Source organism: Suncus etruscus, chromosome 3 (assembly GCF_024139225.1).
Source record: "Suncus etruscus isolate mSunEtr1 chromosome 3, mSunEtr1.pri.cur, whole genome shotgun sequence".
Classification (NCBI taxonomy): domain Eukaryota; kingdom Metazoa; phylum Chordata; class Mammalia; order Eulipotyphla; family Soricidae; genus Suncus; species Suncus etruscus.
Genome location: NC_064850.1, coordinates 154535967 through 154554169, shown reverse-complemented (window position 1 = coordinate 154554169; position 18203 = coordinate 154535967). Strand labels below are relative to the sequence as shown.

At 41.9% G+C, this 18203-nt stretch overlaps 1 protein-coding gene across 2 annotated transcripts in view; it reads left to right on the top strand.

Moving 5' to 3' along the window:
- The window catches only part of KCTD1 (potassium channel tetramerization domain containing 1), an 802770-nt gene that overhangs the window by 78894 nt on the left and 705673 nt on the right, over positions 1-18203 (top strand). For both annotated transcript variants that reach the window (XM_049769550.1, XM_049769549.1), the window contains exon 3: positions 5750-5894. In XM_049769550.1, the coding sequence (XP_049625507.1) occupies positions 5750-5894 (145 nt within the window). The remainder of the gene's footprint in view (positions 1-5749; positions 5895-18203) is intronic.

Below are 18203 nucleotides of genomic sequence, written 5' to 3'. Positions count from 1 at the left end.
TCACCAATGGGCATCACCATACACCCCCTGCATAAAAAAGCTCCTTTGGGCAACTAATGTAGTAGGTGCTAGAGAATAAACAAATGTAAAATTAGATGTTGCCTTCAGATAGAAGAATGAACAAAAAAGTTATATGTGTTGGGATGCTTGGAGACCTACTGCTAGGTAATCTCAACCTATAATCTCAGTTTTCATTTATTTTGGGGCCATAACCAATGTTGGGAAGAGGGAATGCCCTTTGCTCAGGGATACAACTCAAGTCCAGAGGGCCACAAGTAAAGCAAGTGCCTTAACCTCTGCTTTAGCTCCCTAGACCCCATTTTATTTTTATTCTGGTTATTATCATTTTCTCTTTGCCAGTGAGAGTTCTCTCTCCTTCTGTTTTTTTTTTTTGGTTTTTGGGCCACACCCAGTAACGCTCAGGGGTTACTCCTGGCTATGTGCTCAGAAGTTGCTCCTGGCTTGGGGGACCATATGGGACACCGGGGGATCGAACCGCGGTCCGTCCAAGGTTAGCGCAGGCAAGGCAGGCACCTTACCTTTAGCGCCACCGCCCGGCCCCGATCTCTCTCTCCTTCTGTTAAACATTCCCCTGCAGTTTTCTATCTGTTTCCCTTTCCTCCTCCCAAAACATCCTAATCTTGCCCCCACTTCTCCAGTATATCTTTTGGGAAAAGGAAAAATAAATGAAACATTGAAAATTATTTAAAATCTCACTGGGAGAGTGGGCCAGAGAGAGAGTACAGTGGGTAAGGCACTTGCCTTGCATGTTGTCATCTTGGCTTCAATCCCAATTGTTTCCCTCAAACCTGCCAAGTGTAATTCCTAAGTTCAGAGCCTGAAGTAACCCCCAAACTCCTGAACATCTCCAGGTGTAGCCCACAAACCAAAACCAAAAAAATCCTATGGGGGAGGAATGAGACATAAGAGATATAGATGAAACAAAACCGGCTAAGACATGCTATGTTTTGGAGCTGGGGTTTTGTTATATTATTTTATCTTTTATAGTATAAATCTATAAATAAGTCTTTAAGAAAAGTTTTTTTTAATTTGTTGTTGTTGTTAAGTGAAAATAAGGGGACAGCACAGTGGGGAGGGTGATTGCTTTGCAGAGAGCCAATCCAAGTTCAGTCCCCTGCAATCGATATGGTCCCTCAAGCCTGCCTGGAGTGCAGAGCCACGAATAACCTCTGTGCACTACCAAGTGCATCCCAAAAACAAACAAAACAAACAAGAAAGTGGAAGTGATGTTTTTTCTGAACACTGCCACTTAGTTCAATGAGTGTTTAAAAAAAAAAAAAAAAAAAAAAAGCCCAGCCATACATGATCCATTGCCAGCTTAGTCTTGGTCAGTTGAAAAACAGGAATGTCCTCCAAGGTTAGTAAACTGTAATCAGTTCCACATAGTTTCCAGGCTCCAGAATTTACAGTCACTGTGGTGTGATTTGTAAATCCATTCATCTGTCCACAAGAAATACAGCCTGTGTCTATGTTCTCCTTTGTTTACCCAAGCAATGCTCTGCCCCAGCAGATTTAACCCAATCTCAGAACCCAGCCAGGAACATCATTTTTCCATCATTGGCACCCCTCTGATCCTCATTGTTTTCCCTGATGCAAAATATTCCTTAAAGTCAGCAAAATTCAGCAGCACTATTTTTCCTCTTGCCCAAAAATGTTGCCTGTTACCCAGGACCTCTTTCTTTTCCCAGAAGCCTGCCCACTTCCCTTAGGAGTGCTCAAAGGCATAGCCCATAGGCTCTTCTTTCCCAATAACCCTTTCACTCAATGCTGTATAGCCCTTCTCCATTCAGGTCCCCCATAGACCACAAAATAGAGTTCTGCCCTGACCAGAGGCCACACGCATTTTCCACCTTTATCAGGCCTCGTTTCTTTCATAGCTCTGCCAAGTGCATGACTTAGACATGTCACGAGCTAGTAATGAAGGTTCCAGGCCTCTCTGTCGAAACACCAGATGCGGGATGAACCCGTGCCTGGGCCTTCTCAGTTTCCAGTGCAGTCAGACCTTCCTCCTTAGCGTTCCTTCACTTTTCCTCTTGAAATATTGGACCTGGAGATGCCTCTTCTCCCACTTGTTTGGCCAACCAGCATTGGACCTCCTCCAAGGCTTACCTCCTACTCTTTCCTTTGTCTTTTCCTGTTTTCAACACTATTAAGTGTGGAGGTGTGTCTGATGGCAACTATGCCAAATCCAGTATCTCTGAGAAATGGTTTGTTGATTCTGTTTTTATCCTCAAAGTAAAAACTAAACATTAAAAAAGCATTTGGCCATGGGGCCAGGCGGTGGCGCTAAAGGTAAGGTGCCTGCCTTGCCTGCGCTAACCTTGGACGGACCGCGGTTCGATCCCCCGGTGTTCTATATGGTCCCCCAAGCCAGGAGCAACTTCTGAGCACATAGCCAGGAGTAACCCCTGAGCGTTACTGGGTGTGGCCCAAAAACCAAAAAAAAAAAAAAAAAAAAAAAGCATTTGGCCAAGACAGCATTATTAGACCATGTGAGTTTATGTGGTGTGTCTCAAAAGTATAGGGCAATGAACCTAGGTCTAACTCTGAGCAATGTCCACAGCAATCTTCTTTTTTTTTTTTTTTTTTTTGGTTTTTGGTTTTTGGGTCACACCCAGTGGTGCTCAGTGGTTACTCCTGGCTGTCTGCTCAGAAATAGCTCCTGGCAGGCACGGGGGACCATATGGGACACCGGGATTCGAACCAACCACCTTGGGTCCTGGATCGGCTGCTTGCAAGGCAAACGCCACTGTGCTATCTCTCCGGGCCCGAGCAATCTTCTAAGGATTGCTTTTGGAAGAATTATTTGCCACCTTCTGTCACAATGCTTTTGTTTTTTTAAATAATACATTTATTTAAATAACACCATGATTACAAACATGTTTGTAGTTGGGTTTCCATTACGAAAAAGAACTCTACCTTCACCAGTGCAACTTTCCCCCCAGTGTTTTTTAAGCATGCATAACAGTATTTGATTTATCTGAATCCTAAGAAAAAGATGACTTTGTCATCTTTGTCATCAGACAGTCGTGCAAGAGAAATGAGGCCTAAGAGAAGTGGATTCTTAAGATTATAACTAGTATCTCTAACTGAGTCTTCTTCCCTTACCCACTCAATCAATTCTGAGTGAACAATGTAGACTCATTAATCACACCTTCTGTATAAGTACCCATCCAAGACTAAATTTTGGAAATGAACATTTAAGAATAAAATGCAAGGATCTACTAATAAAAAGCTTCTCTTTTCATCTTTTTACTAAGGTAACATTGTAGTCATTGATACGGAGCTATTTCAGACTATAAAAATAATTGTTATATATGTACATGAATTTTATTGTCAAAGTCGTCATGAATAAATAAGATAGAGAACTCTCTCATTCCCTGGTGGGAATTCTTCGCATTCCACTCATTGTAGGGAGGCCCCTTAAGATCAAACAGAATGTTCACAAATTCCCCAATGCTACTTAACTAGTTGGGCAAGTCATTTTTGCTCCGGTTTCTTCATCTTTAAAAGGACAATTGGTAGATTTTTTTTTTTAACATATATGTTTAAAATAGTGCAAGGTATCTGGAAATGTAGTATTTCTAAATGTATTTTCCTCTTATTCTTCTGTCAACTCTAGATTTGTCATGCTATTAGCAGTAAAGACTAAAATTATTTTAATAGCAAATAATTTCACTCTTTCCTATCCTATATCTTTACTGTCCTGGGTGATATTAGTAAGTGTATCAGTAAGTGATTAATGTATTTTAGTTTCACTATATATCTTTTTTTTTTTTTGTTTTGTTTTTGTTTTTTTTTTTGTTTTTGGGCCACACCCGGTGACGCTCAGGGGTTACTCCTGGCTATGCGCTCAGAGGTCACTCCTGGCTTGGGGGACCATATGGGACGCCGGGGGATCGAACCGCGGTCCGTCCTAGGCTAGCGCAGGCAAGGCAGGCACCTTACCTCCAGCGCCACCGCCCGGCCCCAAGTTTCACTATATATCTTATGTAGCCTATGATTTATTGATATGCTCATGAGAATTTAAAGTTAAGATAGTAACCTACTAAGAAATGCTAGGATTTTTGTAACCCATCCCTTGTATAACCACCCTCAATGCACGAACAGTTGGACAAGGGCTGAGAAAAGCATGTTGAGCTTTAGAAATAGGACATGGCCCTATTTCTTTTCTTCTTGTACTTATTACCCCATAGTAGGGCATGGGTTAGAAATGCTAATACCATTGATGCAGAAAATGAACACTAGTGAAGGGATAGATGTTGGAACACTGTATGACTGAAATTCAACTATCAACAAATTTATAACTCTGTATCATGGTGATTTAATGTTTTAAAAAATTTGAAAGTTGGGGCTGGAGAGCTAGCATGGAGGTAGGGCATTTGCCTTGCATGCAGAAGGACACTGTTTCGAATCCCAGCATCCCATATGGTCCCCCAAGCCTGCCAGGAGCAATTTCTGAACAGAGAGCCAGGAGGAACCCCTGAGCACTGCTGGGTGTGACCCCCCCCCCCCGCCCCGCCAAAAAATCGAAAGTCAATAGTAACAGAAAAAGGAAAAGAAGTGCACATGTCTTATTTTTTAGTCAGGGAAGGGAAACCTAGGAAGCAATTTTCCTTTTAATGGTTTTTGTATAGTAAGTGGTGGGATAGATTATCAGTTTACCATAGTAGCAATATCTAAGGTTAATAATTAGTGGTTTTCCAGTCATCTTTAAGCCATGAAACAATATTTCAAATCCAAATCAAATACAGGTTTGTTGGGAGTTCTGTGAACGCTTTCCATTGCAAAATAGTTATTACTGTTAAGGAAAGGTAAAATGCATCTCTTTGTAAAGGAAGTAACTTCTGATGTGTAAATTCTGTTTTTTAATATCAAGTATATGCCATTAGTCAACCCTCTACTTGTTCATAGTCTGGATGTGACCATTTTCTATTAACTTGGATAAACACTTTAACTGTAGCACACTGTTCAAATGTTAACTTTATAAATGGAAAAATCTAGGTCCTATTTTGGGGGGAGTGATCAAATATTTATTTTTTATAATGATGCCTGCCTGTGAAAAATTATTTTTGCTGAGACCTAAGAAACTAGACTATATATTGCTAGTGGAAAACAGTCTTCTAGACAAGTAATATTTTCCATTATCCTTTTTTATTATAATTAAATGTAGATGTTAGCATTTATAGGCATTGCTTTATTTTTAGAAAGTTTGCTATTCATGGATGGGGAAAACTCAGAAAACATTTTTTGAAAGTGAAAATTGCTTTTTTAAAATAGAATCTGTTTTAGAGATACTTTGAAGTAATAACATAATTTTTGAGCAGCTTCTAAAGTTGTTTAAAATAATGGAAAAATACTTGATCTTCCATTATATTGATTGCACTTAGTTCCAATCATCATGTTAGAAATATTTTCTTTTTTTTTTTGTTTTGTTTTTTTGTTTTTTTTTGAGAAATATTTTCTTTATAGACAAAAGACAGTGAATAAAATAACTTATTTGAGCAAGCTTAAAACTATTTTGAATTGTTCGGTCCTAAGATACTTATTAGTCAGGGACCAATACATCTCAAAGAACTGCACCTACTTAAGGTGACCTTTTTTGTTTTTCCCGACTGCCATCTTCAAAACTGCTGCCTGTGACAGTGGCACAAAGTTGTAGCTCTTCTGTTCGGTGGCCAGGCAATTGATTCTAATTATCTTCACTGTTCCCTCTTTCCTATCACAGAATCGGAAGACTTTTTGATGGTACAGAACCTATTGTTTTGGACAGTCTCAAACAACACTATTTCATTGACAGAGATGGACAGATGTTCAGATATATCTTGAATTTTCTACGAACATCAAAACTCCTCATTCCTGATGATTTCAAGGTGAGGAACTCATGTTAAATTACCAATAGCATACGTAAGTGATTCATTTCTATGGACTCCAAAGATTATTTCTAGTTCTAAATTTTTGATATATTCCAACTCTAATGGTACTGAGGTCTCTGATATCATTAAACTATCTTTGTGAAATAGTATACGTGATCATCAGATTTTATCTGGCAAAATATAGAACCACATTGTATTTTAAGAACTGAATCACAGTTCATTCAAACACATTGCAAATCATTTGCTTTCCATCAATATTTATTTCTAAGTCTTTGCAAGCTAGAGAAGCAAAGAAAATATCCTTAGCTTAAAAAACTTTTTCTGCCAAAAACTTCAAACAAACATAAGATTTGATAAAATTATGGATAGTTCTTTGTTGTCCTGGCAACTTAGGGCAGTGAAATTAGACAGGGCCGGGCGGTGGCGCTGGAGGTAAGGTGCCTGCCTTGCCTGCGCTAGCCTAGGATGGACCGCGGTTCGATCCCCCAGTGTCCCATATGGTCCCCCAAGAAGCCAGGAGCAACTTCTGAGCCCATAGCCAGGGGTAACCCCTGAGCGTCACAGGGTGTGGCCCAAAAAAAAAAAAAAAAAAAAAAAAAAAAAAAGAAATTAGACAAGGAGAGTAAATAGGAACTTAAAGTATTACCAATAGGGCCACCATATAAACAGATCTATGTATACTTATGGATACACTCACTAGTAAAAGAAAAGAATGATTAATAAAAACTTAAAGGTAGAGGCTGGAGCGATAACACAGTGGCAGGGCATTTGCCTTGCAAGCAGCTGACCCAGGACAGCCCTGGGCTCGATCCCCGGCATCCCATAATGGTCCCCCAAGCCAGGAGCGATTTCTGAGCACAGTAGCCCCTGAGTGTCACCGAGTGTGACCCCCCCCCAAAAAAAACACAAAACTTAAAGGTAAAAAATAACAATATATAGTCAAGTAATAGATAGTGTGTTGGTAATTAAAATTATTAAACATGTTTAGAAGATAATGAGGGGCTGGAGAGAGATAGCATGGAGGTAAGGCATTTGCCTTTCATGCAGAAGGTCATCAGTTCGAATCCGGCTTCCCATATGGTCCCCCGTGCCTGCCAGGAGCAATTTCTGAGCATGGAGCCTGAGCACTGCCGGGTGTGACCCAAACACCACAAAAAAAAAAAAAAAAAAAAAAAGAAGAAGATAATTAAGAAGTAGTTATTAAAATTTAAAACATATTCTCCTTGATCTATTCCATGTGTACTAATTTTTCTTCTAGAAATATTTTTAGAAGATATATGTAAAGATAGGTAGATGATAGATAGATAGATAGATAGATGATAGATAGATAGATAGATAGATAGATAGATAGATAGATAGATAGATAGATAGATAGATAGATAGATAGATAGATTATTGAAGTCTAGTAGTAATAGTAAAAGTGTGACATAACTAATAAAACAGTCTAACAGGGGCCAGAGTGATAGCACAGAGGTAGGGCTTGCACTTGGGTTCGATTCCTGGCATCTGAAATCACCTCTGTGCCTGCTAGGGGTGATTTCTAAGTGCAAAGCCAGGAATGCGTAACCTGAACACTGCTGAGTGTGGCCAAAAAAAAAAAAAAATGGAGTCTAACAGTGGCAATGATGGCAGACATTATAGAATATCTACAGTATAGGATAGTTTTAAAAATCTAGTAAATCTATATGTGTTGATATTTAGAGGGAAAAAAATCACTGGTATTTTTATTGTTCAGTGAAAATGTAAAGTTGTAAAATACATATTCTATAGTCATAGTAAAAATTTGTATTGTCATTTATAAATAGACATAAAGGAACTAAAAGAATAGATTGTGTCTTCTTGCATTCAGCATGATTTCTTGGTTCAAAGAAATGAAGGGGCAAGAGAGCTGTACAGGATGTTATGGTACTAGTCTTGGACCATTTCAATCCCCAACAACACATATGGTCTCCCAAACACTGCCATCAGTGGTTCTTGAGCACAGAGCTAAGAGTAAGCCCTGCACACCACCAGGTGTGACCAAAAACTGGAAGGAAGGGAGGGAGAATAAAGGGGTGGGGAGAGATGAAGTTGATGGTATACCATGGTTCCTAAATGAAAGTCTTCCAACTCAAGAATTAACTTGTATTGAATCTGTTTCTAATATGGCCCACCTTCTAGAGGATATTCAAGGATAATTTTCCTGGTATACAGTATTGGCTTTACCTGTGAATGTTTGTATCTCTCTCCTGCCTTCCCCTCATGCCACTTCATTCCTTGACAGATTCCTTGTGCAGGGCTCTCAGATAACAGCTAGAAGCAGGAAGGCCCAGAGACCTAAAAACAGAGCGAAGGCTCCAATCCCTAGGCCTCAGTCTAGCTGGGAGGGACACATCTGCATGAACAGGATGAAAAAGGGGACTGTTTAGATAGAAGATAGATAGACAGACTCACACCTGACCTTCCAGTTCCTTCTCAAAACAATCCACTCTCTCATCCTACTTCCTTAGTCCAAGACCCAGCAGACTGCTACGTAATTTGTAGTCATTTCTTCCTCTCCAGCCTTAATCCCTTTTTCCCCTTTTTGTTTACTCCATATTGAACACAATCTTTTTATTATTATTATTATCATCATCATCAAATTTTAAAAATTGGGATCACTGTAGAGTTTCACCAAGTTGTGAAAAAATATTCACAAAATCCTGAGTTAAACTGTTGTCATGTTCAAAATTGTAACATGACAACTAGCTATTGATACTGATACAAGTAAGTACGGAAGATTTCTGCTGGAGCCACAGAGATCACAAAGGATGTCACACATACTTAACCTCCAGGTTTCTACAGCCCATATTCAATCCCCAGCAGTGAATAGTGCACACAGTACCACCTCAAGCCCGGGGTTTGGCACCAAGTATCTCTACATATAGCCCAAAAAATCAGAAATAACATTTCCATAATCATAAGAATCCCTCCAGTTGTCCTCTTCTACCCCAGTCTTCATCAAGGGAGACACTCAGAAAGTTAAATTTAGCAGAAATTGATCCTTGAATTGCAGGCATTTTCCACAGTTCTTATAGCGCAGAATGTTCTTCCATCTGACTCTTGCTCTTCACATGTGTGCATCTTTTTGTTGCTCAAACATACCATCTTCTTGCTCCTTCAGAACAGATATTTCTGTCTGCTAAATGCTCTTTGCCCAGCTTTTATATGTCACCTAGGACTCATGTTTATCACTGTCATCTGGACCTTTCATTTACCTGTGCCTCCTGATTCTCTCTGTTCACAGTGCGTCACACTCATTTCTCTGTTGCACAGATCAAAGTTCAATGTGCTTTAGGTTCAGGTTTGGAAACGCCAGTCAGCAGTATCTTAAGCTAGTAGAGAATTGACCTCACACAGAAGTCAGGGATCCTAGTAGTTGCTTGCTAGTCTATTCTAGTCTAGGGCTCTTCTTTTTTTGCCTTTCTTGGTGTTTCCATCTCAGGCTTGTCACCTCAAGGTCAAAAAATGACCATCACAGCACCATGCAGGAAAGGCAGGAAAAGGAGGCAAAAGACTTTTGGGGGTGAGGTGGGAGCTCCCCTTTAGCATTCATGCCAGACTCTACCCTGGGGCCCTCCATAACAATGCCTGGGGGAGGGCACCAAGACTGTATCCACAATACTAGAAGCAGAGAGGTCATTGTAACACTGGGTATCATATTCAAAATATTGAGCAACATGTACTTTCTGTCCATTTGAAGTATATTCCATCCATCATGCAAAAGTCACTAGGTAGGTGGTTTACAGCATCATTTCCAGTGGTATTTGTGGGTTGCTCCCAGCCATAGCCATGTAAAAGACTTTGGTTTTGTTTTTGTTTTTATGTGCTTTACAAGAAGTGCTAGTGCTTACTTCCAGCTTTAGACTTGAGGATATCAGCAGTGCTCAAGGGAGTATATGGTGTTCAAATCAAACTTGGGTCTTCTGCATGCACAGCCCTCAGTCCACTGAGCTATCTTCTCCCGCCCCTGCAAAAGACTTTTAGCTCACAAGACTTTGTCCTTATCCAAAGAATCTCACTCAACTTCCCCTTTCAGTTCACTGGCCAGAACTGAACCTTCCCTAGCTAAAAGGTGATCTAAGAAAAAAAAAACATAATTTTTTAAATTTTTATTTTATTGAAATAGTTGTGATCTACAGAGTCCTTCAGAGTTGAATTTCAGATATACAATGAGTCAGGGCCCTTGACCAGTGTCGACCTCCCTACACCAATGAACCTGAAGTGCATCCTCTCCTACCACCTTTTGCCCCCTGGCCTACCAGGCCTCTTTGAGTTTAGATTGTTAAAAGTTTAGGTCTTTTTTTTTCTTTTTCAAGCTGTCTTGTAAGAATAGGTATGGTGCAGGAATTGAAACTAGTCCTTGTGGAAAATAGCCAGCAGCATCTGTCATGCTGGCTCAGCACTGCCTCACGCTATGTATGTAGTTGTGGCATTCATGAGTGAATGAATGAATGAATGAATGAATGGATCTCTTCAGGAAAAAAGTGAATCTGACCTTCAAACCAGATTCTAGTTAATAGTAACTAATCTATAATACTGTATGTAGGACTGATCCATATGGTTTCTTATATTTGAACACTAATGTTTTTTGTTTGTTTGCTTATGTCTTAGCTAAATACCTGATTTAGGTTTAAGGGTACTCTGCTAGACATAATCGTCGCTTATGTGTGCATTTAAATACAGTAGTAAAGGGTCAAAAGAGAGAACTGAGGGACCGGAGAGATAGCATGGAGGTAAGGCATTTGCCTTGCATGCAGAAGGACGGTGGTTCAAATCCCGGCATCTCATATGGTCCCCTGAGCCTGCCAGGAGTGATTTCTGAGCATAAAGCCAGGAGTAACCGCTGAGCGCTGCTGGGTGTGACCCTCCTTCCCCCCCAAAAAAAGAGAGAGAACTGAAAAACTGATAGACTAGAAACTAAATTCAGACGCTGCGTTCTGTGAACAATAGAAGACTCAATGGAAATGAAATAACATGTATGTGTCCTATTCCCCTTACCAGGGTAGTAAATTAATTTGTAATTTCTATGATTAAAAAAAGTATAAGTCTCCAGAGAACACAAACACTTTGGGGAGCATTATGGTTAGATGATTGCCTCCCTCACCTTAGTTGCAGTGTTTTCCAGAAACAGTGCCAGATATTTAAACTCACTTTAACGAGGCAGGCAGTATTTTTCCTCCAGGAATTATCGGCTCAATAGTAGGGATGGAAACTTTTCTGCCTGGGAAGCCTCACCCAGTCACCCACCTGCCCGTGACCCCTGGCCCAGGCTTCTCTCTCTGCACCTTTCTTTCTTCCTGAGGGACTCAGAGCCCTGAAAGACCTGCTATTCTTCTAGTCTTACGTGCCGAACACACCCTTTAATTGGCTGAGGATTTAGCTGTAGCCCACGCTCAGGGGAAGAAAGACAAAAAGCATGTCAAATAAGATGAAGCATCTTGGGGCCTGAAATGTTCCCACGGAACCTGTGGGTGACAACTATAAATCACAGGGTGGAGGGACCGGGAGCAGCAGCACAAAGAAGGGGAGCCAAGTGGGCCCCTGGGTGCTGATGGTTACAGAAGAAAAGGGAAGTGCTTCCCTCCTGTGCCAGCCATACCCAGATGTGTGAGCTCTCAGTCCTCTTGTCTCCAACACCAGTTCTTTGTTCCTCCTCACAGTTTCTTGTTTGTTTGTTTGTTTGTTTGCTTGTTTATTTTGTTGTTGGGGGGCAGGATGTTGTCTTTGGGCCACACCTGGCAATACTCAGGGATTAGTCCTAGCTCCGCACATAAGAATCACTTCTGGAACGCTCTAGGGATGTCGGGCCAGCTGCTTGTAAACAAGGCAAGCACCCTTTCTGCTGAACTGCACCTTGCCACAGTTTATTTCCTGACCTTGGGAAGAGGCAGAGCACCTGGCTTGTGGAGAGAATCTCTCTTACAGGTTTTTCGTGGAAAAAGGTCCCATGTCTTCTCTTGCCAGCCCTTTCATACGGAATGGGAACCATTCCACACCCATTCAAGTCTCCCTTCCTGCACGTGTGCTGTCTGAGCTAGATTGCCATTTAACAATTTAGATAATTTCATATTGCACAACATGATTTAAGTGGCAGCTGCTCCTGCCCTGCTCCTCTGAGAGCCTTTGGAATCTGTTTCCTAGATAAGTAAGAGCGGAACTCCTCTGCAATAGTGTTTTCTTATGCATATGACTGCTGTCCTTTTCCCTTAATCTGCCCCCCACTACGCAATTATATATTGATTGACTTCACTCTTTGTTGCTATATTTTCTGCTTAAGAAAATACCCATGCTCAAGTGTACACACACAGTTAGTTCACCAGTAACCCAGGGGTCCATGCTGTGCTGCTTTTTTGATGGGAAACCATCAGACTCCCTCTTGCTAGTTTCCTTTCAAATACTTTTAGTAAGGGCCCCACATAATGCTAACATCTTTGTCATTAAGCTCTGTCCTTTCAAGATTAAAAGATTTGTGGCCGGGAGCCCCCCATTTACATCCCTGGTTTAAGAGACTTTTAGTTTTCATAACTTTTATTATTATAGAAGTATCAGAGTCAGGAAAATAATCAGGGTCAGAAACATATTTCGGGCCCAGAGAGAGCACAGCGGCGTTTGCCTTGCAAGCAGCCGATCCAGGACCCAAGGTGATTGGTTCGAATCCCGGTGTCCCACATGGTCCCCGTGCCTGCCAGGAGCTATTTCTGAGCAGACAGCCAGGAGTAACCCCTGAGCACCGCCGGGTATGACCCAAAAACCAAAAAAAAACTAAAACAAACAAAGAAACATTTCTTTTTTGTTTTGTTTTTTGTTTGTTTTTTGTTTTTGTTTTTTGGGCCACACCTGGCGGTGCTCAGGGGTTACTCCTGGCTGTCTGCTCAGAAATCGCTCCTGGCAGGCACGGGGGACCATATGGGACACCGGGATTCGAACCAACCACCTTGGGACCTGGATCGGCTGATTGCAAGGCAAACACCGCTGTGCTATCTCTCCGGGCCCACAAGAAACATATTTCAGTGCTTACTTTTTATACAGTGACCCCAATTTGATCACCAGCATCCCTGAACACAGAGTCAGGAGTAAGTCCTGAACAGCACCATGTGGGACCGAAAATCAAATGTGAATATGTAAATATATGTATTTGTATACAATTTTTCAAATGTGAAAATATAACAAGCAAGAATAAAATTGTATAAAGCATATTCCCAGGGCTGAAGAGATAGTATAGAGTTTAAGGCTTATTTATTTATTTATTTATTTATTTATTTATTTATTTATTTATTTATTTATTGGTTTTTGGGTCACACCCAACAGTGCTCAGGGGTTACTTCTGGCTCTGCACTCAGAAATCATCCATGGCAGGCTCGGGGGACCATATGGTTTACTGGGAAATGAACAAGGTCTGTCATTGCTATGTGCAAGACCAACGCTCTACTGCTGTGCTATCACTGCAGCCCCGAGTTTAAGGCTCTTGCTTTCACTAGCTGACTCAGGTTCAATGGACTCCAGTACCACATGGTCCCTGAGCACAAAGCCAGGAGTAAGTCCTCAACACAACCAGGTGTGATCCAACCAATGCCCTCACATAAAAAACACATTCCCCACCCCTCGTAGTACAAACATTAGGACATAGTAACCTTCTGAATCTTTCACATGCATATTTCAGTCAATGATCTCCTCTTTCCCATTTTATTAAAATTTGAGTGTGCTTGGCCGGGTGGTGGCGCTAGAGGTAAGGTGCCTGCCTTGCCTGCTCTAGCCTTGGACGGACCGCAGTTCGATCCCCTGGCGTCCCATATGGTCCCCCAAGCCAGGAGCGACTTCTGAGCGCATGGCCAGGAATAACCCCTGAGCGTCACCGGGTGTGGCCCAAAAACCAAAAAAAAAAAAATTTGAGTGTGCGGGTGTGACTCAGTGGTAGAGCATGTATGTGCCTAGCATTTGTGAGCTCTGGAACTACACGGAGAGCAAGTCACCTCAATTGAGCACCAGTATTGTAGGAGGGCTGGGATTCACACCCAGGGCCTTTTACAGCCCAAGCTTCCGCAGCCCAAGCATTCTGCAGCATGCTTTATACAACCAAGACAAATCCCTGGTCCTAAGAAAGGAAGGATAATAGTGTGTCTTAAATAACTTGTTAGGGTGTTTTGGGAACAGAAGAGTAAAAGAAAGGAAGAGAGTTGAGCAAGGAAGAGCACTGGGAGAAGAGCACAAGGAAGAGAACAGTGTTCTTCCAGCACTGAGGTTGGAACATGAGAGTTTGTTTTGGGGCCAAAAATAATTGACTTTAGTAATGTTTTGATATGATAATTATTTCAAACTGACCCTCGTTGATCTAAGTTTTGGTAACTCCTTTGCTTTTGCATTGTAGCAAACAGAATGAAGTAAATTTGTGCCTGCAAGGAGGCAGGCTATAGTAGTAGGTGGGAATTGGGGAGCAGTCCCACCGATGACAGGAAAGTCACACTGGTGGTGGGTTGGATGCCTAAAATGACTGTATTATGAACAACTTGGTAAATCATGTTGTTGTAATAAAAAAAATTAAAACAAATCTCTACATGCACCCATGGTGTGGAACTCTTCATCCAGTTGTCAGGTGGTAAACAAGTACAAGTTCTATCAACTACTTTGCAGAAGAGAGTTCATGCAGGTAGTTTGTCAATTAGGTACATGTCTGAACTGTGTGTGAAATCACTAACAATGCGTAATAAGCTGAGGAATGGTCCCACATTGTTTACATCTGGTTGCCAGTTGTCCTTATAAAGGAAAGAGGGGAAGGAAGGTCAGAATTGAGATATGTTCATGGAAGGGATATGCTTGCTGGTCACCAGGCAGATAATACATACAACCTTTTGGGGCTGGAAAAGAAAAGGAAATCAGTTCTTCCCCTAGGATCTCCAGACAGAGGTCTCTCATTTAAAGCCCTGGACAATTCTGATCTCTAGAACAGCAGGAAAAAGAAAATGTGTGTGTGATTTAGTGGTGGTGGTGGTGGTGGTGGAGGAGGAGGAGGAAGAGGAGGTGGTGGTGGTGGTGGTGGTGTGTGTGTGATTTATTGGTGGTGGTGGTGGTACCAGGGATTATTTTAGTGGAGGTTCACAGTTTATCGTGCTCTGAGCTTCTCCCTGCTCAGTGCTCAGGGGTCTGTGCAGTATTAGGGCTTGGTTGCATGCAAGGCAAAAACCCTACCTCTGCAAACACCCTACTTGTCTCTCCAGCCCATCGGGGTTTATCTTTTCTTACAGCTGAATGGTATTTCATTGAAACACAATCTCTTTTTTTTTTATTTAAACACCATGGTTATAAGTTGCTTATAAATGATTTTCCCCCACAGATAAAGTTGTTTATGATTGAGTTACAGTCATACAATGTACAGCAACCTTCACTAGTGCACATTTCCTGGCACCAGTGTTCCCAGTTTCCCTCTCAGCCTTTCCAATGTCTTCTCCCCTTTCTGTCTCTGGGGCTTATATTTTTCTTCTCTCTCTCTCTCTCTCTCTCTCTCTCTCTCTCTCTCTCTCTCTCTCTCTCTCTCTCTTTCTCTCTCTCTGTCTCTCTGTCTGTCTGTCTCTCTCTTTCTCTCCTTCTCCCTCTCTTTCTCTCTTTCTCTCCTTTTAGACACTTTGAATCACAGAAACACAGACATTCTTGAAAGAAATATTTCCAAAGATGCAGACAGCAAAAGGAAATGAACACAGGGCCAGAGTCTAAAAAAAAGTAAAATTTAGGGACTAAAATGAATTTATTCTGAGAACAGAAAGAAGACAGAAACAATCATTGGACTGCAAGAAAGAGAGAGGGAATAAGATGGAAATTAAGAAAGAAGAATATAAAGGAACCTTGCCAAAAGATGAATGGCCAGTGTTAGCTAAACTGTGGAGAAATAGTAATGAGGGGGCCACAGAGGTTAGGTAGAACAGCATCCAGTGTGGTTAGGTTATCCAACCACATTAGGTTTTACAGCTGCTCTTGGGGGATTCACATCTGGCATGATGGGTTCAGTTCTAGTTTGGGTTTTAGGAAGGGAGCGACAAACCCAAGAAAAGCCAGATGTTGAAGGACCTTGAAATCATAGCAAATGAAAAGAAGCTGCAAAGATTGGACATTTCCATCCTGATAATATCAGACTTAATAAGATATAACAGTGTCTTGAACTATTTGAAGGGTTAACCTGTCAAATAGGAGGTTCACTGCAACCCCAGCAGGCAGAATTATTACAAACCACTTGAGGTGGAGGGAAATTTAGGCCATTCTAAAGAAGATTCTGCCAGCAGAGTAAATGCTGGGCCTTGTGAGATAGTAGCTGTCTCATAGACCTGGAAAACTTTCAACCAGCGGCCACTTGATCACGCCTCCTACTGGTAGGAGGATTGCTCTGCAGCTGAAAGTTGTGAACCCTTATGCTAAGATTTGAAAAGACATATTTTCACTAAACTCCTGCTCTTTCCTTGTGCTAAAGCTGAGGGGGGTTTGTTTCTTTCTGCCGAGTGTTGAGTTGGCCACACCTCAGCTTAGTTTTCAGTTCCTTAAACCAAAGGTTTGATTTAATCAATCAAGATAGATTCATTTTATTCCTTGAATTTTACTCCTTTTAGACTCTGGCTCATTTCCTTCTGTTGTCTGCATCTTTGGAAATCTTTCAAAAATGTCTATTTTGGGGCCAGAGTGACAGCACACTGCTGACCCGAGTTCAATTCCTGGTATCCCATATGGTCCCTCAAACCTGCCAGGATTGATTTCTCAGTTCAAAGCCAGGAGTAACCCCTGAGCGCAGCTGGGTGTGTGCCTTCCCCCAATAAAAAGATAAGAAAAGCCAAGCAAAGGGTTATATGGGAGACGATCATCAGAGCTTTGGGTTCCTTTCTTGTTGGGAACCAAGACTTTTGCCAGGGCATAGTTGGGGGAGCCAGAAGAGGATAAAATGTTGTACTGGTGTCAGCAAAACCATCTCCAGCAGCTTGGATTTCTCAGCATGGAAAATAGATAATGCAGCAGATGATTCTCTTCTGTCCACAGTGCTGCTTTTGCTGCTGCTGCTTGATTTACAATAGAAAGTGCAAAGGCCCAGGGGCAGGAGACTAGTTGTGAGCAGCATCATATAAGAGAAGGGCATTTGCCTTGTAACCTGAATTTTATCTCCAACATCCCCCATATGGTTCCCTGAGACTGCCAGGAGTGATTCCTGGCTGCAGAGACAGGATTAACTCCTGATTACCTTTGCGTGTGACTCAGAAACAAAGAAGGCAAGGGGCTAGAGCAATAGAACAGCCAGTGACCATCCTGGGTTTGATTCCTGGCACCTTCATATGGTCTATAAAGAACTGCCAGGAATGATCCCTAAGTACAGAGCCAGTAATAAGCTCTGAGCACCATCAGATAAGACCAAATAAAACACAAAGAAAGTGACGTGACAAATAGGGACTGGTTCTATGACCATTCTCTGGTATGCACCGGTGATGGCTCCTCACAACATGGAGGCTCAGGCTTATGGCTGTCTCCGCGGGTCCCAGGCCACCAGACCTGCCGTGTCCAGCCCACAGGGGAAAGGCAGAAATGCCCATGTCAGGTGATTAAAACATTCTCAGTCAACGTGTCTGGACAAGTACCCACTTACCTCACACCCAGACATGATTGTGGCCATAGCTACGTTTAGGCACAATATTGACCTTCTTGATAATATTGTTCCTAAGTTGCTGCCTCTTCCTCATCTTTCTTTGTCACTCCCTTTTAGAGCCGCATGCACGTGTGTGTGTGTGTGTGTGTGTGTGTGTGTGTGTGTGTGTGTGTGTGTGTGTGTGTGTGTGTGTGTGTGTGTGAATACCTCCTTCTGTTTGAAGTCAGTAAATCTTTATTAAAATCTTAAAATCTTTCTAAAAGACTGGTGGTTACTCTTTCAGAGGGCCAGGCCCCCAGTGGCCTTTCTCACTTGGAGAGGGCAGTACCTTGACAGCTGACTGAGGACAGCATGTCACCCTCCCCAAACCATGTTAGATCTACACCCAAGATTAGTAAGCAGTGTGTGCCCTCCAGGCGCCCATCCACACTCTCTAGCCCCTTTCACTGGGTTTGCCTGCACCCTCCTGCCTGGAGTAGGTGACAAGAGACACATTTCAGGTGAAAGGTGCCTGCCTCCTGTGTTCCACCCCAGAGGCTAGAAGGTGGATTCTCACCAAAACAACAAACCATAAATGCCCAGAGGCAGTTAGCAACTGAAAGAGAGAAGTCTTGGGCCAATCCTTTCACATCTGTTTTTCTTATCTGCAAAATGGAAATAATGGTTGGCAATTCACT